The sequence below is a fragment of the Pezoporus occidentalis genome, unplaced genomic scaffold (assembly GCF_034315485.1).
Source record: "Pezoporus occidentalis ecotype Australia unplaced genomic scaffold, CSIRO_AGI_Poc_V1 ctg264, whole genome shotgun sequence".
Classification (NCBI taxonomy): domain Eukaryota; kingdom Metazoa; phylum Chordata; class Aves; order Psittaciformes; family Psittacidae; genus Pezoporus; species Pezoporus occidentalis.
Window position 1 is genome coordinate 436,885 of NW_026914545.1, and position 26,371 is coordinate 463,255.

Below are 26,371 nucleotides of genomic sequence, written 5' to 3' on the forward strand. Positions count from 1 at the left end.
TTATACAGAGATGAGGAGCACTCTGCCTCCGAGCCCTTGGCAGTGCTCCTGCTAAAGGAGAGGCCGCAGTACTCCAAACCCCGCCACTGAACTCCCCGGGCCCCCCTGCAGCCCACCCGGCAGACCGCTCGGGTAACACGGCCTCAAGCGGGGCCAGAGCACGGGGACGCGCCGACGCCGTGGCGGGCAGAAACGGAACCAAGGGGCGGCAGCCAATCAGAGTCACGAGTTCCACTTCCCGGGCAGGCGGGGGGCGGGGCTGGGCGTATCTCGGTGGGTATGCGCGGGCCTGGGCCTGAGGGCTGCTGGCGGTCGCGGTTTGGTGCCGGGTTCTAGGTTAGTTTATGTCTCTGCTGCCGTTTCCATCCTGTGCTACGCTTAACCACAGCCGGCTCTTCACCGGCTTAGGAAACTGCAGATCTATAACATTCAATGCTGGCAGAAGTACCTCGCACTCCACGTTTCACTTACAGGGCTGTTCCCTATGGAGTTCTTGGAGAATGCAACTACGTGATGTTCTCCTGCAGTTTTGTTTCTCCATAAAAAGAGATTTTAATTATACTTGGGTTTCCTTGTGCCCTTGCATACTATTATTTTTTAATCAGGTTCTTCCCATTTTAAATTGCAAACTTGAAATTCACCTGATTGAGATGGTTTTGATGTTTACACATTAAGTGACATACAGTAGCTTAAGTGGCTGCTAAGGAGTTTACTACTATTTGCTGTATTAATTCACGGTTACCACAGTGAGTAATAGTTGCAGTTCTATTCCTTATTATTTATATGGATGCATGATTATATTGCTCTCAAGAAGTCTTAATGAGTGATACACATCAATATTAATTTGCAATTCTGTGTTCTTCTGTCTTTAGTATTAAGGTACAAATCTATCCCTCCTTAAAAACACATCCATTCCTGCTTCTCTCTCACACCAAGTCTGCTGAATGCACACTTGAGAAGACGGTCCTGCAGCTTGTCCAGACAGTTTTCCATAGGTTCACTCTTTGGATTCACCACTGTTTCTAACCATCCACACTCCTTCCATCAGAATATTCCTCTCTACTTCATTCTTCATCTGATTTCATATCTTATTCCCGGCTTTTCTTTTCCCAGACCTACCTTTTCACTCCTCCTGCACTTCCTTTTCTCTGTCCAGACACCTCTCAAGTGAGCAACCAGCCCCTAATTACATGTTCTTCACTGGCCCCAATTCTGTTTACATCCATACACAAATTTTGTATTTCCAGCTCTGTTACTTAGGCAATTTTATCCTAATATCATGTTGCTGATGGCTACTGGTGTCTGTATGGAGACTGCTTTCTGTCACAAGTTCACATTGATTAAGTTTCATTTACATAGTGTGCTTTTTAGATAGAATTATTTTACTTTACCCTTGACTCTCCCCTCTAATTTTAATTAAGGACAAGTATTCTCCTACCTCATGCATACATGCACAACAATATACACTCACACCATATCTATCCTTTTATAGTTTTCATCTCACTTCTGGTTCCCATCAGAGGTGTCAACTAATTTAGAGACCTGGTGTTACAGCAAGGACCTCTTGCTCACAATTAGCCTACGAAATCACCTTTCCCCTTGTAAAACTGAAGGGGACAAAAAAGTCCCCTCATAAATACGTGAGGCAGTGAACAGGTAATAGTTTAGATAGCTGAACTAATATATTTAAAACCTAATTTAGAATCCATAGAAATTGACTCAGTTAATTTCTCAGAATTATTGCTTAGGGGACATAATTTGTATTGCTTACATTCACTTAGTGGTTTGAAGGTTTTTTGTGAAACAAACAGCAAAAGGCATAGCTACAAAAAAAACCAAACCCCAGTTCCTTTGGATAAAAATCAAGTGACTGTGGTCTGTAGCTAGTCTGTTACATACTTCCAGAGGGATAATGCTGAATGTTTTGTGTAGCCTTCTGTAGAAAATTCAGTCCGAGGTGCATGTGTTAGCAGAAATTAGGAAGTTATTCTTGATGAACCTTAATTTCAACCTTCTCTTTCAACGTTTTAGGATGAGAGATGAAATTTTTAACTAATCCATATTTTGTGTGTCTTCTTGACAAGCGCAGTGTTGAAAACATCACAAACCAAGATGTTTACAGCTTTAAAGTACCACTCAACAGACTATTTATATGAGGTATAGTTTTCTTATTTCCTTTAATATTCTGAAAGAAATATGGCAGTAACTGAAGAAAAGATTAAGTGCACATTAAAAAAAGGTATAGATAGCTGTTTTCTTAGGAAATATGTGTCAGTGAGATGTTTGTACTGCACTTGTGGGATAACATAGTGAAGTGATTAAGGATTTTTTTTAACAGAAAAATAAAGTACAATTTTGCCAAAACTGAATAGCATCATATTTTTAGTGTCTGATGCACATATAATTGTGTTTTATAGCCAGTTTCCTACTTGGAGATTTCTCTGGAGAGTGCACTGGGCCTTCTAATGCATAAAATTTAATTAATTACCTTTTTGGAAGAATCAGATTTTCTAGCTACATCAATATGTATTAAGATAGTGATACACAGCACTTGTATTCCCTGTGGGTTGTAGGGAAGAGGTTTCATGAAATTTTAGATTAAACTAATGGAGAGCAGATGTTTATTATTTTGGTTTAATAGGTGTTGATAAGTTAAGACAGAGAAACCTTACGAAATCTTTTTTTTCTTCCTGTCTGCATCTGTGTGATGCTACCAACTGCTTATCACCAAAGCACACTGTTACTTAATTGAGGTTTTACTTATTTACATTTTCAAATAAAAGATATGGGACAGATAAAACACTTCTCTGGCAGAGTGGTGCTTTGCCAAGAGGAGACACTTCTAGTCTGTGAGCTGAAGAATGAGGTAGCGAGAAAGTCTGCTTTCAAGAGTTCGTGGAGCGTGCAAGTACGTACACAAGTGCTCCTGGCACGTAGGTGAAGAAATGCAGCTCCTGGGAAGCAGTCCAGAAGTAGTACTTGAGGGCAAACTGAGATCCACATTGCGAAAACTCTACCCACATCCCTTTTCAGAGAGTACAGGAATTTTTCCATTTTGTACCTCTGTGTGTGCCTTGTGTTTTCTTAGATTGTAGCAAGAGAAGTTTCTTCTTCTGTTGTAACTCCAACAGTATGAAATCTGTTATTCAATATTTGTGTGAAAACCTTCTTACAGTAGTCACATCGGTTTGGTCTTCAGATGTCTCTGTGTTATCTGTGAGTAAGAAATAGGCGTGTCAGCAAAACACCTTGTGGGCTATTGTGCAGAAGAGATGAATTACAGTTCATGGTTTTGCTTGCCTGAATTTGAGGAGTAGGGTGATGTTGATAGCAGGACAAATGAGAAGTGGTAGAAGAAAGATGTTTAGTGGCCTACTGAATGCCTGCTCTAGAACAGTGTGAACGTTGCTGTGTGAAACTCACAGAAGGGGTTAATAGATGTGATCACACACTTAAAGATATTACAGAACTGACCATGCAAGTGATATGCTGTGCTAAAAGTGCAGTTTCTTGTTCCACAGTTGTGCCTAACTTCTACCCTCCTGCTGGAAATTAGTAATAGTTAATTTGACTTTTCAGGCATCTGATGTATTAAGTGGACTTGCCTAATGCTTCCACTTCTTAGGAAATGCTGGGATTCAGTGAGCATATCAACTCAGATTCCTGCACACCTATGTGTCAACTGAATGTGGAGTCCTGCTCTTAATGTGCTTGTTATGCGCATCTGTCAAGCCTAGTTATAGCTTTTCCTGCTGCCCAGTATAAAAGTATCTTGGAAGAAAGGAGCCTTTTCAGTCATTAAAGATGCAAGGGTTAGATTCCTCATTCTGCTGAGCATTGTAGGTGTCATTACAAAGTCATCTTAGAGCTCAACATTCTCACTTTATAAACTGACAATGTATGCAAAATGTATGGAACTATAAAAAGGGATATAATATCTTTCAGTTAGAAGAGAAATTTGTAGAGACCTTTGCATTTCCTTGAGAAATAGATGTAAATATGCATTGGCCAAATGCCATGGTCGTTAATAACAGCCTTGAAAAACACTTTTCTATATTTGATAAAGGCTGAATACTAGCAGAGTAGCTGTACTTCATTTTATAATAAACAAAGGGTTTTAGCAGTAATTTCAATACGGGTTACTTAGACTGATGTATGGCCAGTAGTATGTAGAAGATCTTGGTGCAGTTTCCTGTAGTTGTCTGTTTCTGGCTTCTTTGTTCAGAATTTGTAAAGGAGGAGATGACTGGGCAAATGTCATGCTGCCTTAGGCAAGAGGTAATGCAGTATGGTATTTTTAATTTTTTTACAAGAGACTTCTAAAGAAAAGATACTATGAGGGCAATGGTTTTGGCCTATTCTGTTAAAATTAACTGGCATTTACAGAGTTGTAACTATCCCACACAGGATTAAACTGAAATGGAAAAATGATCTGCAATGGTGACCTTTCACAGAAGTGACAGTGTTCACATTGCTTTCCATGTTGTCTTTTGCTTCCCCCCTCCGTTTTCTCTCTGCTTATACTGGAAGGTGTAAAAAGTGCACTGACAGCATGGTTGCTGTGGTAGCAGTCCAAGTTGCTGAACTATTTCTAGTTTGTCACCTGAAACGCCTAACAGTACAAGCTGTAGTTGGCTAGACAGCATTCTAAGACGTGGAGCAACAGAGCTGAATTCAGGTGATGGACTTAGAAACAGAGAGAAGTTTCTAGTATCATTCATGATGTTCTCCAATATTTCTGTAGCTAGTCTTTTCCAATACACCTTTTACACCTCAGAATTTTTGAGGAAAACTTCCTTCTAAAATACAAGCTTGTAAATCCAAACACCTGTGTGGGAATCATTTCTCTCTTCTTCCTAAACTAACTTTATTCTGTGGTTTTGTGCTGTTCATGTGGGCTTTCTTGGCAAAAGAACAGATAGGTTATTAAAGGTGGTATTCAGTATAGAGTTACTGAAGTTGCCAAGTTGACTATTTAGTTCTAGAACTCAGTTGATAGCTACCATGCATATGCAGAAATGTAGATTAAAAGTTGAATATCAAGTCAACTAACTGTTAATATCTTTTCTTAGTTTGGACTATGTCAATTTTGCAAAAAAAATCTAAGTATAAACTGTGTTTCAGTAGAAAACTGAACACAGTGTGTCTGAGGTAGTGCACAAAAAGAATGGAATTGTCTGTCTCAATTTTATCACGTGCCTTCTTTTTTTGTGCAGAGCATGGCAAGGCAGAAGTTTTCGATCTGGAGATTATCACTTTGCTTTCCTCCCTGTTTACAACAAGATGAAAAGTATCATCTCACTGGACTCTTTGCTGATGATAAGTATAGGAAGCCATGGACTAGAAGTAGGTTATATAGTCCTCAAGTCTTAATTTAGATTTACTGTGGATTGAAGGAGAAGCTTGTGTTTGTGCATAATATAAGTCTCCAAAACAAAACAAAACAAAAGCCAGCAAAAAGCAAACCCTGTTATTTCTGGAAGCAGCAGTATGTCAGTTCATATAGCTCTTGCAGGTAGAATGTGGTCATTGCCTGAGTAGAAGCTAATTGGTAATGAATATTTGTTTGTGTATGGCATCATAAATGAGATGATATTTAATTAGCTTGTACAGATCTCTGGAAAACTTCCTGTCTGGATATGGAGTGCTGGAAGAAAAGCAGTGAACAGAGATAAGTAAAATACTTAATCTGATTAGCTAGGAGAGGTTTGAAAGATGATGCTGAGGTTTTGAGATGTGGAAAAGCTGGGGGTTTCCAAGTTTAGAGGTAAATGTATTTGCATCTTTCTGGTGGTTTGCATTTACTTTTGCTAGTGGAAACTAAAAGCACAGTTTCTTCTGTACATCCTGTGGAACGTTTGGTCAGCCTCGGTAATGTTTTGATCAATATTTATAAAAATAAATATTTTATGTGTGATTCTTTGTTTTTGTCTCAGTTACTTCAACACACAACATGATTGCTGTTTCAGTACTGGATCAGTGGAAGCAAAGTTTACGTGTGGAGGATTTCCTGGAAAAGTCAGTAACCTTAAGTTAAAAACATATATGATTCCTTTATGATATCATTCCATATATGATATCATTCAGTTACTTTGTGGATCATAACCTAGTGGTGATAAGAGAACATGAAAAGGTTTTTGACAGTAGCAAGCATCCAGTGCTGTAGTGAAGAGCTTAAAGGCGGCTTTTCCACTTAAGGTAGTATCGTGTTTTCGTTGAGATTTCTGCTTCTTTATCTCCTTTTTTTGGTGCTTGTGTAATCTATTTATGACATTGCAGAAAGTCTCTGAAAAATTTATATGCACCATGAGGCTATTTTCCCCCCTCCGTCTTTCAGACAGTTACCTCTCATAACTGTAGATGAAGCTATTTGAAGAAGGCTATTTATAAATCTTAACCTAAACCTATTGTTCAAGCTCACTATAAGGCAGAATCATTTCAGATACAATTCATTCTGTAATTACCTTTTTGTTATCTCAAATTCCATATAGTTTCCTTTAAAAATGCAGTGATGTACTGGTTACAGTGATAGATGTTAGATCCAAAGGACCAAACCTGAGGATATTTTACAGTTATCTGTGCTTTTCTTTTTCACAAAAGAAAAGGGGAAGTTGTACTAAAAATAACTGTCAACATAATGTTGAAAGTTACAAAGGAAGTCACTAAAATGTTAGGAAACATTTAACTGGACTTTGACCCTGTTTAAAAACTGACAGATTGTTATACCCTACCGGGTACTGTGTTTGGTAAAGCTGTGATCATAAACAGTTCCCCCCCACCCCGCACCCCAACCTTATGGTTGACTGAGTATGGAAAATTGTTCAGTGCTATTATCTTCACTATGGGGCACATAGCTGTAGGCCATTTAACAAAACCCAAGTTGAATACAAATACACTACCTTGGCTACTTCTGACGGCCTTAAGTGAAATCTTGTGAATATTCTAGTCTTACAGTTTGCCATAATAATTACTAAAATATTTCCTAAATGTGCTGATATGTAATACAGTTGTAACTGAATTCAGTATCTTTGTGTTGCTTATCACAAGGTTCAATACATACTATTCTAAGACTCTGCTCCGAAGATGACTTTATTTTGTTCTAACAGTAGGCACTAGTTTATACTACTAAACAGGGGCTTTGTGCTTTGTGTGACCTTTTTATGCTTGTCTGTGTGGTTAAAAATTTAGGCAACTAGATCAGCAGAGGTGATACTTTCATGTAAGCTTGTCAACTTAGGCTTTTGGGGTCTGGGATTTTTTTAAATCTTCTTTTTTGGTAAAAGTTCTTTGTGTAAGCTAGTGAGGAGTGCAAGTGTAAGAGTCCCATCAGGTCAGTGAAGTGGACTCCTATATTAGGGAAGATTGGTTCGAAGTGCCAGGGGGCCTAATACATCCTTGGAGACACTGAAAAACAAAAAGAGAACAAGAAACAAATAGGAGAGAAACACTGAGGGAGAAAAACACTGAGGAGACACAGACTGCCTAGGCAGAGGGGAGAGAGGATGCCTGGCAGGAAAGGAGATAAGGAAGTGAATTTATAATTCCTAGAAACTGCCAAATTATTTAATTGGATAAACTGCCTTACTAGCTTTATTACATGCAGTTAGTTTCCGTGCTTATTTTGATGATGGGACTCAACTGTCCGTATTTCAATGACAATGCTGAAAGTTTTACTTCATATTGTGAAGATCTAATAGAAGCTAAATACATTAATGTAGTGACTTCTGTGTTCAAAACACTGTACAAGCATAGCTGTAGGACTAGTCTGCATTTAAAATATTTACTTTTTTTCCAGAACAAGGGCTTAACTCTAGAAAAGGCTGGCCCACGTAGTCTCAAATCAGCAGTTCACTTAGGCATGATCTATCCATAAAGCTGTAGGGAAATCCATTGATTTCACTGAAGTTGGCCTATGTGTAATTCGGTAAAATGTTCTAGGTTCTTAGATTTTTAAAAGGCTCATGCTGTGTTAAAGTTTGGACATTAATTATTATCAATACTGTGTAATTATTCCATGTGAATTATACTACTTGAAGTTTCAAAATTAACTTTTGAACTGTGTTGTTTTAAATGTGTGTTCAATGTGTGTTTTAAAATAGTTCATTTTTTTAAGATGTGTAATAGAGAATCCTTGCTATTGTTGCTTGTACCTGAAGGTCTGTACTGAAATTCATGGGTGTACTCATATACTTAAATATCATATATTATATTTACATCCAGATGATAATTAGATATCATGTATTTATGATATTTACTTCCAGATGTCTAGAAATAGCAAGACTGTGTAATGTAAAGGATTATTAAGAAACTGAATAAATCAATAGGATGCACAGTTGAGAAATCAGTTGTCTGAAATCAGAACATTAGGTTCAACCTGTAATTAGCTCAAGACTGTTGTGTAGGGGTTTTTTTCTGTAATGAAATTATTTTGCTATTTTTTTGTAAGCTTTCTGTTGGTTTGTTTTTTTTTTTTTTTCTGGAAAATAAAAGTAATATTGAGATTAATACAGAAAACGACAGGAAAATGAAATGTCTCTGTTTCTTCATTTATTCTGTCTTTTCCCTGTTGCAGTTACTAGCAATTTTTGCAAAATTTTTGAAACATGACTATTTTTAACCCAGCAGCATGTTTTTGTTATAAATATTATGACATCAGTAGGCTTGATGCTTTTTTTTCAGCCATTATCCTTTTTTTCAGTTTAGTGCTGGGGTTAAACTTAGAGTGCTTTTTCTTGGGGAAGAATTAAAGGTGTCATTTGACCATGTACCTAGTGAATAGTGAGAACAATTCAGTAATTTCCATTTTTCTTCAGTGAACACAGTGGTTATCAAAGTTCTTAGAGTATCTTTTTGAGTGCTGTTGATTCACTGGGGAGTCATGGAAGTTATGACAGTGCTTTTATAACAATTTAAATATCAGATATATTTTTGTGCTTTTCAGGAAACCTGTCTGCTCTGTAGAGTTCAATACTAATAACAAGTTAATAGAATTTATTCCAAGTTCAAATCCCTCGTCTCAGACTGACATAGAAGAACTTTTCTTGCTTATGAAAGATGCTTTTAAGGAAGAATCAACCCAAGAGAAATATTTGAAGGCTGACTATGACAACGAGTATAAAAAACAATGGCAAGGTAAAGTCTTTAATTCAGTGCTGTCTAACATTTAGTGGAGTCAGCATGTTAACATCCGTAATTTTTTGTGCATGACCTGTAGGCATTAAAGAAATCATTTGGGTGATCACAGCCTTTGCAATTGCAGAAATTATAACCATTTAATAGCAATTTACTCCCTTTAGAAGCGGGGCTTGTTTTAACAGTTCAAGATAGTGCAAGCCAGAAAAAGCTTCAGACTGATCAAATATATGGCAGAAGGTGGCAGCAAGTATCACAATAAGTAGATCTTACTTGCAGTGATCAAAATGCAAAGATCTTTTGTACCTCAATAAAATTAGATCTTTATGACATGTTCTTTTACCATTTTAAGAACAGAAAGTAAGCAGTTTCTGCTTTGTTGCTGGGATGAAGATAGTTCAAATTGAGTAGTGTTCCTGTGTGTTTTCAGAAATTTTATGATTAATATCTCCCCAATAGCTGTAATGAAGTATGATCACAGAAAGCAAAATGTTGAGTGTTTGATTCAACTGTGTTACGATTTATTATTCTGAATAATATTATTTATAATAAGTAATTTATTTCTTTAATACATTAGGGTGTGGTTGGTTGTTGGTTTGGTTTTGTTGGGTTGGGGTTTTTTTTGGTTGGTTGGTTGATTGGTTTGGGGGTTTTAATATATGTCAGTTATATTATTTTAGAAAAGGAAAGTCATCATTTACCAAGACCTTTTTTCCACGGTCACACAAAGGAGGCAGGTGGTTCTTGATACAGTATTGTACAAGATAACATTTACTAGGAACATGCTATCAACAACACAAGTATATTACAGTTAATAATTGAAAGACAGTAATCTTAATTCATCTGATTAAGTAATTACCAGATTTTTTTTCAGAGTTAGGTGGCATATGCAGAAGGTTTCAATAATTAATAAGCTCTCTCTATAGGGTGCTTACAAAAAGAATAAAAACAATTCAGATGCTTACCCATGTCTTAGCTGTGACTTGGTAACAATCAAGAGAGCTAAATTTTGATGGACAGGAGTCTTAAAAAATATATATAAATTTCATAAAATATTTTATATTTTTTGAAGTTACAGATTTTTATTGTATGTAAACAGGCATGCTAATTAGGCTGGTTTGGGTTGTTTTTATGGGAGAATATTAAATTATTCACTGTTCTGGTGACTGATTTATTGAATTAGCAGATCAATAATTACCTGTCAGTGTAACCAGTGTATTATTGCCAAGACTTTCTCTGACTTGCTTTGCCTTTAAGAGGGGAATGATAGCAAATGTCTGTGGACATTTGAGGAAAGTATTAACTCTAGCAAAGCTGCCATACAGAAAGATTTGCAACCTAATTTGTGTCATTGAGAACCTGCTAATTAATGCCAGCTAGTCTGCTAACAGCCCTAACTAGGTTTCACTATAGACATGAAGATATACACAGAGAGTGTGAAAACATGAAATTTACTGATAAAATTATTAGCAGTTTAATATTATGGGTGATATGACATAATTATCTAACCTGTATTTTCTAAAAAATAAGGAAAAACATGATACAAGATGTGAAATTGTCATTTAAAATCTGTTTTTCTAGTAGAGGAAGGTTATATTCAAATTCTAAATAGCTGATTTTAATTACTGCAGGAGATTTTTTTCTACCATCTTGTGCATATTAAAATGTTCCCTGGTTATTTCTGTTGATATCACCCTGTTATTCCTTTCAGAGAATAAAACCAATTTCGTCAGTCATTTCACTTTTTGAGGTGTAATGTAAGAAATAATGCATGTAATACTTACTAAGAGTTGTATTATTCAAAGGTTTTTGTTTAAAGCAAAAGAAAGTTTCCAATAGGGTTGTGAAGTTTAATGTAATAGGTTACGCACACATTTAAAATGTATCTAGTAAAGTATTACTGGACTACAGCAGTGAAAAACAGTAAGAGAATGAAAACCTGGGAAGTGTGATGCACATTGAATGGTACAGTTAAAAACTTAATTTGGTTCAGTTTGCAAAAACTGTTTTGCATAGTTTATTATGAGAGAGGGGTCACAGTGGGAAAAAGCCGTCTTTATAGCATTTAGCTGAAAAGTACTATCTTTACACTAGTACATGATAGCAGTGGCAGTGAAACCCCCCATTCGAACACGAATCGCATATTTGCTCCTTGGTTGATAAAGAAATTGAGCATGTGCTTAAGCCTGTTAAAGTTCTTCAGTGCTTTGCTGATCAGAAACTACTGAATCAAAGAATTGATGACAGTGCATTCAAGCTACAAGTCTGAAAAATAAACTTATTACAACATGTGGAACTGCACTTCCTGAAGTCACAAAGTGGCAACTCAGTTCAGTTTGCTATGGATTTCAGACCCTGGCATTTGTGAATTTCAGACTCTACATATTACGCCAGTTGTACAATTGTATATTAGGAAGGCAGTTAGGTATGTGACTGCATCTGTTGCGCTTCAGGAGGGCACTTCAGTACATGTGAAAGTGCATTCTTGCATAGGCATACTTTCCTGGGAAGTAACAGGTTAAAATGTGTTAAAACTAACAAAGAAATGCACTTATTTAAATATTTGAATCACATTAGAGTGAGATTAATTGGAAGAAACCCTCATTTTTTTTTTACACACTCAGTACTAGAGCCATTTACAATAAAAAGATGCAATATGAATGGACGTTTTAAAAATCAACAATATAGCTAAATTAGAATAGTAAATGCAAATCCAGGGCAAAGTTGTGCATTATTTGACCTACTTTAGTGTTAGGATTTTAGGAGTTATGATGCAGTATTAACAAAAATTAAATGAGATATCATTTGAGCATAGCATGATTGAGTTTATGTCATGAAAGCAATCTTTATTTTCTGGTTGATTTTAGCACCTAATTTTCCAACCACTAGCCTGAATATTGAGGTGCTTCCTACTTTGCTTTTGTGGTTGCCTGAAGAAAAGGAAGAAAAATAGATCAGGGACTTTGTAAAGTATGTCATAAAATATGTCAATTTTTTCAGTGGAGGCGCTTTAAGCTTTATAGGGTATTAGAAGCTTTAGTGGCGTCTCCTGAACTGTTCATCTCATTAAACAGAGGTGTTTTATAATGAGGCATTTATTTTTTAGTTGATAGATTTTTTTATGGGGATCTGCTTGTGTCAGCAGCATAAAACAGTTTAGGGTAATCATAATTAGTATTTATTATTTCCATCCATTAGGAAGGAAGGGAGGGTTATTACAGACAGGGAGTTATCCAGGGAGTGAAAGGGGGATGTGGGAATCACAAGGCTTCCATGTGAGTAAAAAATAAGTAAGAGGATAAGTAACCTCCCTTTTCCCTTCTATATGTAATATATATATATTTGTTATATGTGTGTGTGTATTGTACTGCCAATATAAAGGATTTCAGCAGAGTTATGATTAATGCTTCAGTTCTGTCTCATGGAGAGTAGTAGTTTAAACTCAAAATAAATAAAGGTCCATAATGTCATCTTTTTCGAAATCATAATAATTTATAACCTACATTTATTGTCTCCTCATTCTGTAAGTAATTTTTTGTTGTTTCAGAATTAGAGAATCTGTGTTTAGTCTTAGATTTAGCTTAGTTTTAATGTATGGTGAGACTGCCTCATTTCTACTTTAAAAATTGCACTGAATTAAGTTTCTCAGCCAAAACCTGCCTCAAAAGTTACTTTATTGTGCTTTACAATACAAGCAAGGGAATGAAAAGTACCTTTTCTTTCTAACAGGTGCTATATTAGACAAAAGGAAAAGAAAACCAAAGCTTGTCATGTGAACCACTGGAAGTCTAGACTTCACTGCATTTAAAGTTTAAAAATCCTAAAATAATTAAAGTAAAAAGTAGCTATTGTTTTGCTGACATTTATAACATTCCAACAGCTGCCTCTGTTTATTCTGAGAATTTTTATTATGTTGATTGTTGATGTATTTTTTCTTATTTTCCTTCAGATTTATATATGGAAGAGGAACTTCTTTTTATTGATAACCTTGAAAATTTTCGTAAAAAACTGCCTTCTTTATCTGTCCTTCTGAGCAGACTACATTTTTTTTTAGTGAAAGATCCCCTTTTAGATTCTGAAGGAAAGAGTTTAACAGAAGAGAACGTTTTCAGGTATCAGCAAATTGCTGTATAACATTGAACATAAATAATAGCCTGTATGTAATGCCATTAGCATTTTAACATCTTCTGTGCATGTTAACTTTTTAACTAGTTTATATTTGTAATGGATAAAGACTTCAGCTTTTCTTCTTACTTAGGGAAATGAGTAGGATGAAATTTATATGCATTATTTAAGAAAACAGTATTTTTTAAAATGAAATTATGTCATTTTTACGTTCTGCAAGTGTGAAATGTGCTTCGGCTCTTCATTTTGGAGCACTGAAAAAATGTGCAGAAAAATAGTAGTTGTCAGGGACTGATGAGGAAGTTATCCCTCTAAAAGTCAGTATACAGTTAGTGACTGTAATGGTCATGAGGGGCAAGCCTCATTAACTGTTTTCATTCTGCTTGAAAAATCCTTACCCCTGTTCTGCTTTCATCCTTGCTTTACAAGGCAAGTAGTAGCGTTACTCCTGAGTTTCCTTCTTGGCCTTTTAAAAGTTTGTCAAACCAGAGTACGTACTTCTGGTTTTCTTTTTAATTAATATTGAGCACATTCTGCGTTCTTTGGTGCTGAAGCATTCCATAGAAATTAAAAGTAACAAAACATAAATTATGTAAGTGTTAGAGATCACAGACATTTTGTATATAGCAGAAAAACCTGCCATTAGAAGAAAATTCAGAAAGTGTTTTTATATGATGAGACTTACCTGTTGAGATGACAAACAGTTTCAACACTTTTTTTTTTTTTTTTAATGTTTTAAGGCAGGTCCCAATATTAAGTGATTCTATTCTGTAATGTACTATTTCTTGGAAAGTAATTTCAGTTAATTACACAGATTGGTACAGCATTCCTTGGAATTGCTTTCTTAGAAAAGGGTGGATGTAGAAAAAAATGACTTTTACCACAAATATGCTCATCAAAGCTACTGTTAAGACTTTCAGTCTAGATGTGAAGTGATACAAAGAAGTTACTTGCTTTATTTTATGATCTTTTAAAGGGAATGTTTGACTTTCCAAAATGAAATGGAGATGGAAGAGAGTAAAAAAGAATTGCAGGGGATTAAAGAGAATTTCTGTACCATATCTGTAAAAGATGAAGAGGTATCATCATGTTGTTTCTTACTAACTGTTGTATTATTGATTACTTTGTTACGCATAAGTGTTTATTCATTTGCAAGTAATTTTTCTGAATTATTTTCATACTTGCCAAATATTTGTAGTCTTCATATTTCCAAGATTAGAAAACACCGGTGTTATTTGTGGGTTTTTTAATTCTTGGATACTATTGTCAGGAATCTCCACTCTAATCAGGTGTTTCTCCTGGAACCTGATGTGTTAGCAGGTTTATGAAGGTAGTTGTTACACTAAGAATAAAAATGAACCAGAGCAGGAAGCCATGGTATGTCCATGGGAAAGGGAGAGTTCCAGGACAGGTTCTGGTATTCAGGGGGCTAGCTTGGGTTCTTTAAAAAAAAGAAGTCAAATCTGTTTTTTGGACAATTTCTCAAAATTCTGAAAAAAAAAGCCAAAACTTCAATTAAATAAATGAGGATTTTACTTGATTGGGAACTTCAAGTTTGTATCCAGTCTGACTCCACTGACTCAATTTGAAATACTATAACACTATTTTTCTGTATTGAGCAAAGCTTTGTGTATGCTGTGTAAATGTCTTACGACTTCTTTCTTAAAAGCTGTTAGATTGGTTTAGAATTAAGTTATTTCAGAATTTTAAAAAAGCTTTGAATGTATAGTAACATAAAAGAAAATTTATTTACCATTCTGTTGTGATTAATATTTTTCAGTATTTCATGTTGCCTATTGAGTTAGAATTCTGCACACCCAGCAATGGCAGATCAGATTCTGTTAATATTCCATCATACTTGGAGCTGAGGAAGTTGTTAAATTTAGCTCCAGAAAGTATGGCTGATGAAGACATGTGCAAAAAGGTGATCAAAGAAGGTGATGCTTGACCTGATTTTCATTTCATTTGCACACATTTAACACAATCTAGTTCTTTCATATTCAGTTCACTTAGGAGTTACATCACAGACCATTAAAAGAGAATTTCTCTGTATGAGACTGTGAATTGTGCTATACCCAAATTTCTGAGTATTAGAAATGTCTGCTACAGTAGCCAAGGGGAAATAAACTATTTGTTATTTTATTCAATCCATAGTTATGTTGTGATCCTGGAAACAAATGTGACAGTAGCCATGATTCATGATATCTAGTGTACCATGAATATAATTAGTTTTATTTTCTTATCTGTAATTAAATTTACTTTCCGAGACATGCTTAAAAGGATCATATGCAGTATAGTCATACCTTAAAAATTGCTTGTATTACATTGTAATTGCAAACACAAAAGAAGATTTCTGGAGTTAAATATTTCCGTGGGTAACAGGAATAGTCTAAATGACAGTAGTAATTTCTTTAAAGGAATTGAAGAAATGTTACAAAACGCTTATAGACTACAGATAACTACAACTTCAGTGACAATTATTGGCCATTGGATTGACATCTATGACAGTATTTTGTGTAGTTCAAAAAAAAAAAAAAAGCTTGAGATTTTTTATTTTTTATGAAAACAGGCCAGTTTGCATTGGTTTTGGCAAGTGAGGAAAACCACTTCTTTGGTGGGCCTGAAGCAGATCAGGGAAGCATGATTTATGCTTCTGAGTGTGGAGGTTGTATGCTGAATTCTGTTTCTGATAGGGCAGCAGTTTGGAGTAATCCAGTCTGTTACTGAAGATAGACACCAAACTTTTAAAGTGTATTATTTGACCACAGCAATTTCATGTGTATTTCTCTGATACATTTAGTACACACATGCCACATTCCAAGCTGAATGACCCAGCCATCACTGCAGAGGTCTGAGAATTTTGTACACAGACATCAAACTATTACTCTTTTCCATTTTAGTCCTTTTTAGTATCAAGAGAATCTACATACACAGACTCCTAGTAAACTACATTTAGGCTGCCTACTTGTTCCAGAAATCACATTACTGTAGTCATAAGAACTTTTAATACTTCAGATAGTGACTATACTATATTGTGGGGTTTTTTTCTGCACCTTTAAAAGACAAGACTGACCACTGCTCTGATCACCTATGGTACTGAGGATTACTAAGCATAGCTGTGATTTCTCATAATAATGTATTATGGAGACTCAATTAAAAGATTGAAAGGAAAAATATGCTTTGACAGGAAAAATGATTCATTTATGGCACCTTTTAATACCTGTTTTCAGATCTCAAAGCAGAAATTGCATACAAAATAGAAATTTCTGAGTACTATCCCATGCCACAAGAGGTTTGCTCCGGTAATAGCAGAAATGTATTGGAATTCTGTGAGTCAGGTAGGAAGAGTTACTTAAATCAAGCGGTGATATTTAAAATAAATCCTGCAAGTGGTTGTCCCCATATTCTGTTCTTGGAAGTACATGCAGCATATAAATGGAAGATAAGAATGTTTGCTTTGTATAATCTACTATTTTGTAATTGTACTATGAGCAGGTAGAAGTGCCATACTGCTTTCAAGAGTTTTGAAAGCTAAACACAACCAGCTTTACAGTTCCTTCATGTTGCTTTTGGCTGCAATTGATGTATGTATCTTCTGCACTTGATCAGCTTCTTAGATTATTTTATCTAAGAATTTACCCAGAGAGGGCAGAGGCAAGTTAAAGCAGATTGATTAAAGTTGCAGAGTTGAAGAGTGCAGTTTAAAGTTCATTAAAGCCTTACGTAAATGCTTTCAAAAGAGGGTGATGGAGGGCAGTCCAAGGAAAAGTACTGAGTTTGTAACTTCTAGAGGTTCAAAACTCGGGTGCATTCGTTTGGGTTTGCAAATGGTTCAGTAATGCAGTGGGATCAAGAAACACAGTCACCAGTCACCAGGGCTGTTTTCCACAGTAATAAACTGGAAGTGTTGAATGTTTGCTAATGCGTGCATTGAATCCTGGCTTCTCCTACGCTGACATTAGGAAATCCTTTATATGTATCCACCTTTAATAGCTTGAAAACTCAGTCAGGATGCTGGTTACAATGCATACCAATGGCAAACAGGTTTGGTATCTCAACCTCAGTTAAAGTTTCTTCGGGTTCAAGGTGCAACCTCTCAAAATAATTAATAATCTTGCTAGCCCTACTGCTCTCAGAGCTTAATGTTGGCTGGCTAAGAGAGGCAAAAAATGGCTGTGCTAGTGGTATTTTTCACCTCTGATTTCATGCAGAAAAGTGTGACATTTACAGACAGGTGTGATCTAGGCAGAGTGGCAATACTTGAATAAACGTGTGCCTCTCATCCTAATGTATATCCTCTCTTGGAAAAAGTATATGCATAATTGCACTGAGTAGTAGCAATATTATTCTCCAGTGTATATTCACTTGATAGTTTTCCATTCAGCAGTTACTAAAATTCTTGAGGAATTTTGAGTCTTTTCCAGACCAAGATACCTTTTCTTGTCTTAGTTTCAATATGATTTAAACTGAACTGATCGCTATCATCTTCAGACTAATAGCATCACACTCCTGATACAGTGTTGTAGTGAGGTTTTGGTAGAAGCAGTCGTATCAGTTCAAAGGAGTCTGATACAGAAGCTCAAGGCAAGCCTAGCATATGTTGTCCCACCAAGACAAAGTTAGATTTTACATCTGAAATTTTTACCTAGCAGGATTTACTGTAGTCTGACTCTAGTGAGCTGTCTGACAGCTCTTTACTTCGAAGGTTTATGATGAGCAGGAGGATGTTAAGTAGATCTGAGCTGTTTGGGACACTCCTCCTGTATACCATAACAGCAAACTGATTATGATTTTAGCCAAGATACTGTCCAGATTTGTCTTCTGGATTGGGTAAGTAGTCAAACCATCTTGAATTGTTTTTAAAAGAAGGTGATGGCATTAATCTTTATTGTCAGTTTGCTGGCTTAGTCATGCCTTTGAATCAGGCACCGTTTGCTAATAGACAATTGTAATTTGTAATTGGATGTAAAATTTCAGCAGACTATACAGTCTCCTCCTTCTAATAAATTTTGCTGTTTATAAGTTACCAGAAGTGAAATATATTTGCTTGCAATCAGGGAAGAAACAGTGATAAAATTATCACATTTTCTGTAAGTGTTTCATTGTTTTCTTTCCTCTCCTGCTACCTATGGTGTTTATTGATAAAAAGGTTGAGGGACAGGAGAATTCACTCAGTCATTAATGCCCTGAGAAGGGGAATGGCACCCTTAGTATAGGCACAGTTTAACTGGTGTAGCTGGTCAGAATGTTCCACCCTCAAAGGCAAAAATAACCAGACAAAAACAAATACAAACAGTTTTGCTCAAAGATAATAATTTTCTTTTTAGAAATGTCAGGAATTTTTCCTGTCCTGAGATCAGCTTCTGTCCTGTTCAAATAAAAGTGCTAAATTTGTTTTTCAACACAGAAAAAAAAAAGTTTATAAGTTGAATTCCACAGCAGAAATCTTTTTGTTCTGAGTAAATGGGAAAGAAATCATACTGATTGGAAGTCTGTTTATTTCTTTTGTAACCACTTTTATTTCTTACCTCTCTCTTTTTGTTTCGTTTTTTTTTAATTCCCAGTGTTTACTGTACTTCTCTGGCTTTCTAACACAGTCTTTTATCCTTCCTGCTCTTGCTGCTCTACAGTCTGCTTGTTAGGTTGGACAAGGAACAGCTGCAAGCAGCTGGGCAGGTGGCTAATTCATAATCCACTGCATGCCAGTTGGCCAATTCATAATCCACTGCATGCCAGTTGGCCAGACAATGTGTGTGTGATGATTGCAGCTGCTTACTGCCTGTTGGAATGAATAGGGAATTTATTACAAGTGTTTTTCCTTATGAAGGCACTTATTTACTTACAATTCTTCTGGCTATTAATTTTCATAGAGCATGGGGGAACTGTATTTTTTATCACCTCTGTTTTCTGGTCAAGCTGAATGAGAAATATTGCTAGAAGAACAACGGAGAGATGAATGCCAGGGTAATTGCGTAAACTACCAATTTTTATGTAAAATCAATGAAGTTGCAAATTCCTTGAATAAAAAGCAATAATCCATTACAATATCTGCATTTAATATGATTGGCTAATGACAGGGATGTGAAAAGTGACTTGCAGGGGAATTTTTAGCATGCCACATTTGTTTGTATACTGCTTTTAAAAAAATGGTGTTGCAGTTCATTTCAGTAGTCACCCCTGGAATTACAATGACTACTTATTTTGATTGAAAGAATAGTTTTGTCTTTAAAATCCTGACTCTGTTTCTGAAGGCCCTGAGTCCATTCATCTGAATGTTACAGCCACCACAGTATTGTCTTAAGTCTCTCTTCCATCTAATTATCTTAATTTATTGGGAACTATCTAAGAAGGCCTACACTTGAAAGGATGAACACTTGATGTCAAAACCTCAGGCGTAGTACCTGATGATTTAATAATAAAAATTATTGTGCATGGGAAGAGTTTGTATCCAGAAATAACATTACTGAATGAGTAAAGCGATATGATCTACACATTATTATTCCCAAACTGTCTGGAAATTAAATCTGAAATGTTTGGGTTTTGTAGCTCAAATAGTGAATTGTCCCATTAAAGTATTTTGTATTTTAATCCAAAACTTAACTAGTATAAAATTCCTAAGTATGTGTGCTTCATTCACAGGTAGCTTTGTGATTTTGATATTTTATTTGTTTTTTTGTGGTGCTTTGTGCAATTTCTAGCTAAATACGTTCCATATCTGAAAGATGAAATGGAAGTACCTTTAAGTCCTCCATGCAGACAACAAAGATCATGGGTTAATTTTCTGGCCACAGGCCTTCAAGAGGAACCTATTCCTTCTTCTGGTAACAGGTAATGAAAACTTAACAGTAATAAATTCTATTTAGTCGTAAATAATCATATAAATAAAAAAGTTGTAATAGTCAGAAATCTTGCAATGATAATTCCTCAAAATTAGTGCAAAAATAAGTTTAGTCTATTTGTAAATTAATAGTTATGTTCTTTGCAACAGCTGCATGTATTTTGTGTTTTGCACAAAAGAGTGAGCAGAGTATATGGTCCATATTTGTGGCTTTTCAGGGGAGCTTGAAAAGGGAAATGACAGTCATTACTGTAGACTTCTTTCTCCTGGGAGACTTAACAACCTGAAAATCCAATCTCTTTTTTGGAGTAGGCAACAATAGACACTTATGTATACAGAAAGTATGTATGTTCATATGTATGTATATGTATATGCATATATTTATACATATGGCAAACATGTATGTTGAGCAAGTATCACCTACAAAATCTCCAGAAAAGGTAAAGGAGGAAAGTATTTGTCTGTGGTTTTGGGATATCTCCCAACAATGGAATTGAAGACTTTTCATGCTGACATGGAGTCAGGATTGCTTCATCGTTTCCTTTTCATCTTGTTTTCAAGGCTTGCATTTTTTGCCTTGCTTTCTTTCTCACGCATGAAAAATTTAAATAACCTTTTGGGCTGGGAACCACAGTCTAGGTAGAGTTCTCATTCAGTGCTCTTTTACTTCATGAACCACCCTTGATGGTTCCTCTCACTCCTTCCTGTTCACTGTCGTGTTGCGTGAAGTAACCCTCTGTATGGATGAGAAAAAAATCTGAATGAATGAATGAATGAATGAATGAATGAATGAATGAACGAATGAATGAATGAATGAACGAATGAACAAACTGAAAATTTGAGAGAAAGTAGATACTTAAAGGGTAGTTTTATATAAATCAAAATTCAACAGATAACAATGCCTAACTTCATACCTCCAAGTCTTGTTTTATGTTCTTTATAGTATTTTGATTACAGAGCCCTCTAAGAAATACCTAAAATCTTTGGTATGGCAATCAGAGAAGTATCGGGACAATATGAGCTCTCTTTTACTTGTCGGTAAGGATTTCTATTTTCTGGTATTTGATGATCAATTTCCAATTGATGTTGAAGAGTTCCGTGTACATGGAGAAAAAACAATAAACAGTATAATGTTATATTACAGAGTGTATCTTTTGAGACATTGAAGTTTATCCAATTAGTGTAACCCTCTGATGTTTTATTATATGATTCTTTTAGTACGTATAAAAAATTAACAGTATGGCAACATAGAAGTTGGCATGTCATGTAATCTTCTATGGAGGTAATCTGAATGAAGTAAGAGTTTTATTTCATTATCAAAATGTTCAGCTTACTACTAGTAATAATATTCAATATCTGTGGTAAGTGTTCAGCTTACTACTAGTAATAATATTCAGTATCCATGGTAACTGAAATTTAATAATCTGTTAAAACTATTTTCTGCTATTTTTCCTTAAATAATGTTTCAGAATATATATCAATCAATAGAAAAGTACTGTAAATGGAAAATAATATTATAACCTGACAAAAGCAGAGTTCATGTTTGGAAACAAAATATACAACACCAAAATAAGCTGCAGGTTATTTCTTACAGTACCAGAGTATGCATTATCACTGTTCTTTCACTTAATTTTATTTGCCTTCATTTTACAAGTCTCAGGATTAAGTTACTTGTATTGAATTATTACATTGTCCCATTCATTTGTACATTCATTTATAATTGAAAACATTGTGCGGTAGGCTTATTACTGTTTGAGTTAATGTTTTGGGGGGGTAAGGATTATGTAAGCATGACAAGTAAACCCACAGATTAATAAACAAGATTATTTGTACCTTTAGTAATGCAGCTACATATTATTAGATCTGAAAAAAAATACCCCCCCTTACTCGTACACTCAGTGTGTTAAAAGCACACTTGCTGTAATAACACTAACTGCTTTGCTCTCAAGTCTGCTAATCGACATTGAGTTACCAGCGGAAGTATAAAAAGTAGTAGGTCAGTCATCAGTACTTGGGAACTTTCATTTCCAAAATAGCATTCTGTTTTCATGTTTCTAGATTATTAATCTCATATGCTGATTTCTGTTTTTTTTTTGTAGAGCATCAGGATGATAAACTTGCATCTCAGCATTATTCGCTTACAGAACTGAAGGAAATACTGCCAGTTGAGGTAGAAGGACCAGTGCTTAGCTCACTAGAGGAGGGCTGGTGGCTTCATCTGGGTTTAAATCCAGTCTCCACAGAAACTTTGGAAAAATTAACTATGAATGCCAGTAATGCAATGTTTCCTGCAAAAGTAGAAACATTCACACAATTTACATCATATCAGATAGAAAGTAAGTATCTTCTCTTTGCAAAAGTGGTAAAAAGGCAAAGATGGTACTTTTAAAAGAGAATTGTGCAGTGACTGTTACATACCTCCAAGAGGGAGAGAAATGGAAGATTGCTTGTTCTCAAGAACAAAACTTGTTATAGCAATACGGAGTAGCAACAGTACTGCAATTTCACAAATGTAGAACAAATTGTAGGAGCAACAGTGTTTAACTACATAAAGTTACCTTTTCTATTAACATGGAGATGAAAAGTAGCCTCCACAAGCCATACTATTTTTTAATAAAATAGTTCCAGACAGGAGACTGTCTTAACAAATAGTAATTTTGCATTGGAATATTTTAATAAAGCAGATATTCATATAATCCTATCTGCAGAAAGTCAGTAGGGTGTCCATGTTACAGTGAGTATTATTTTGTGAAGCTATTCAGAGGAGGGTTTTATGCTGGCTATGGTTTCAAATGTAAACCACTTATGAACTGAAGACCATTATTCACACCTATAACCAAGCTTTAACAGAAAATGCAAAAAGCTATTTAGATTTTGTTGTGTAACTATGGCCTGACTGCAAGGCACTGGTTGTGGTTGCAGAACTCCAGGGTTTGACAGTAACACAATATATTTGAAACAAATAGGCACCATTCATGAAGAACATTTCCACTTGGCTGCTTTTGACATACTGGAAAGTGTTTAGCTACTGTGGCTATGAAAACCAATGAAGATAAGTGCTTAGATACAAGAGTGTGCAGCAGCAATGCAAAAAAAATTGTGGTTCTAGTGAAACATTTCTTTAGAAGGAACTAATTGCATTCCTTACTTGTTTTCTGCTCTTACTAAAAAAAAATAAAAAATAAAAAAACTACCCTAACAAAAAACCAAAACAAACAACCCCCAACCCTGTGAATTTTTTAAACTTTCTTCCTAATGAAATGTGTTTCATCCCAGTTCCTAGAACCACCATGCAGATGGTGAAAACTTCTCCAAACAGTAGCCTGGCCTTCTATTTTTCAACACTACATTTTTACTTCGGGCTAATCTGTGAAAATTTTCAAGAAGAGGATTCTAATAATCTGGAAAGACAGAAAAAATAAGTTTTAAAATGCTTTCTCTGTCATTATCCAAATTATTTAAATTCAACCAAGAGAAAGAAACGGAAAAAAATAAATTACGCTGCATCGAAGAAATTTTTTTTTTTTTTTTTTTTTAGGGTGGCTTGAAGAGATGAATTCCATGACAAGCCAGGAGCTCCTTTCTGCTGAAAAACATCAGTCAGACAAAGCTATTAATCTTTGCATGTCAACACAGACTCAAAAGCAGCACTTTGCTGGGCATATGGGTGCTGCATCACCTGCCAGGATTCCCAGTATGAATACATCTGTGGAAGAGCTTACTGGAAGAAGTATAAAGAAGAATAAGGTAGAAGAGGAAATTTATTTCGTAAACCAAGAAAAGAAAACCCCCAAATCATCTGAGTCAGTCAGCAGTAAAGATGTGTCTTCTAAAGAAGGCAACTCATGCAGTAGTGAAAAGCCTGCATCATGTGCACTTGTTACAAAATGGGACAATGATTATGATCTCAGCAACTTTATCATGCTGAGATCTAAACGTATGCTCACCCGAAGAGAGGAAAAAAATTATGTAGGTAGTCCTGAAAAAGGTATGTGAACCAGTTTATTCTTCCATTTTCCACATTTAATTATGCTGTCTTATACCAGTTAGAATAGATGCTAATTTATGCTAGTAGATTTATGGAGGGGAAAAGTTCATGAAGTTAACGGTAACATTTTGCTGACCTTTAATGTATTTGAATTTGCAGCTAAGGATCTTACCTTTTGGGTTTTTCCTACAGGTAATTTTGGGGATTTTGTTTGTTTATTTTGGTTGAGAGGGGTGCTTTATTTTGAGTTTTAGAGTCTTTTTTTTGGTGATAGAAGTGGGTTTTAATAAAATAGGCATATGAGTTTATTCCTGTTCTGACAAAATAACTGAATGGTGCTTACTCCAGAAGATCTCTTATGCCCATGTGTTTTGAACTACTCCTTTTCTCTTTGGAGAACTACTATTTTATCAATTGTAGTTACCAATTTGATTGTAGTTATCAAATAGTAATTATCAATACCCTTACTTTTGTGGGACAAACATAGCCTAGACGATGAAAAAGAGTTAAAGTTCTCTGGAAGGAACCATCTGAGCCAGTTACCTTGGTGCAAACCCCTTGAAACAGTGAGGCATAACAGGTCTTAGAGAAAACAAAAACATTTTGGCAGCCGTGTTCTTGTTGATGACAATGCTCATGAAAGAATCTCAGATTATGCATTGAGCACTGCAGAAATGCAAGAGAAGAGGGGGGAAAAAGTAGAGGAAATCCCTTGTTTGTTTTAAAAAATATTTGTGACACAAAATATCAGGAGACGGTGATGTATTTTCAGGATAAAGTTGTATTAAAGAAAAGTTATTTTTCAATTTTTAGACTTTCGTGGCAATATTTTGACAATAATTTTTGTCTGTGTTTCAGCTACATATCCCAGCATAAAAAAAAAAAACACATTACAATTGTTACGTAAAAACCTTGTATCAGAGGATAGGGGCATTAAATAAATGGCAAGCTTATGTAACCTTATGGAGGAAATTATTTCCTGGTAAAAGTCATCTGTTACTGATTCCGGTAGACACGCATAAAAGTTCCATGGCCCCAGAAGTAATAATCGCGATTTTAAATGTAGGACTGCAAGGTAGTTGAACTGATGTTTTATGCTGCCATCTAGTGAGCTCAGGCTGGAGCTGCATCTCCTAACAAGAAATCCAAGCGCGTTGAAAGACAAGCCATGTTACATTTGGGAATAGGCTTGTGGAGATTTAATTAGGTTAAATGCAGTTTAGAATATGTTTACACGTGGACCATAGTATTGCAGATGAGTTATGTCTGGTATATAGAGAACCTGTTAAAATGTATAGTTCTTACCACATTAATATAGAAATTATGTAAATAATTTTATACTTTCGTAACAACTGCGTTTTTTATTAAGGGTGATTCTGAGTTTAACTGAAAACAAGAAATGCCAGCACTGCTTTTAAGTCTCTTTTTCTATTGTCTTTGTTGTTTGACTCATTTTTTAAAGATGCCATTGTGCACAATATTTAGCTTAGAAAATACACCAGAAGGAAATAGCAGAAACAGTTCATTGATCCAGTTTTGAGCCCCGTATAGCTTTTCAAACTCAAGGAGGTTTTTAACAACTAGCAAAAAAAAAATGTTTTCTTTATTTCCTTCTGTGTATGATCAGTTTGATGAAACTGACATTCTTAACTAGAAAAAATCATCAATATTTAGGAGACACCTATTTAGCCAGAACCCCTCCCAAATATAAAGAGCTAGAGCTGCCAAAGGAAGCTCTCTTGTCAGCAGCTGTAGCTCATACATCACTATTTTTAAGGAAGAAGGGAAGGAAATACTAACAAGTTGTGAAGGATAGCTATATGACAAGAGAAAAAGTTCTTTTCAATAAGCGTTTGCAGCTTTGATGTTCTTTTGGTCACTTAAAGGAGCTAACCTTTTCTAATCATACTCACTGTGATATTTTTTATAGTTTGATCTCTTGATAGTCAGCAGCATCTTTCATCTCATATATGTTTTTTCTATGTATAAGGGCAGATGAGCTTTCCTATGGACCTATATTACAGAGCTATAGTACCAGCTCCTTATTTTTCCCAGCCCTTTATTCCTGCCCTAAGGAAGAGGAACCTAATAATGACTGACTTTTAGGGCTGTGGAGACCTCATCTCTCAATGTGTCTCAACGGTTTTTGCATACTATATGAGCCCATGAACACAGTAAAGAAGTTTGTGAAAAGAAAGTGTATGTGTCATAGAAGCTTACTTAACTTGAAAATATTTTTTGCATGTAAAGTAATTTATAGAACAGTTTTCTTATTGATCTGGTTTTGT

At 35.4% G+C, this 26,371-nt stretch overlaps 1 protein-coding gene across 7 annotated transcripts in view; it reads left to right on the forward strand.

The window, feature by feature from the left end:
• Positions 1-649: 649 nt before the first annotated feature.
• The window catches only part of SHOC1 (shortage in chiasmata 1), a 46,322-nt gene continuing 20,600 nt past the window's right edge, over positions 650-26,371 (forward strand). For 2 of the 7 annotated variants that reach the window (XM_062624266.1, XM_062624271.1), the window contains exons 1-11: positions 1,932-2,157; positions 5,217-5,346; positions 5,937-6,018; positions 8,942-9,132; positions 13,082-13,244; positions 14,234-14,336; positions 15,038-15,194; positions 19,956-20,085; positions 21,039-21,133; positions 22,195-22,431; positions 23,634-24,083. In XM_062624266.1, the coding sequence (XP_062480250.1) occupies positions 2,113-2,157; positions 5,217-5,346; positions 5,937-6,018; positions 8,942-9,132; positions 13,082-13,244; positions 14,234-14,336; positions 15,038-15,194; positions 19,956-20,085; positions 21,039-21,133; positions 22,195-22,431; positions 23,634-24,083 (1,783 nt within the window). In that variant the 5' untranslated portion in view covers positions 1,932-2,112. Of the gene's footprint in view, positions 747-1,931; positions 2,158-5,216; positions 5,347-5,936; positions 6,019-8,941; positions 9,133-13,081; positions 13,245-14,233; positions 14,337-15,037; positions 15,195-16,487; positions 16,596-19,955; positions 20,086-21,038; positions 21,134-22,194; positions 22,432-23,633; positions 24,084-26,371 lie in introns of those variants that run through there. The other 5 variants (XM_062624264.1, XM_062624267.1, XM_062624265.1 and 2 more) reach the window with 5 other exon arrangements.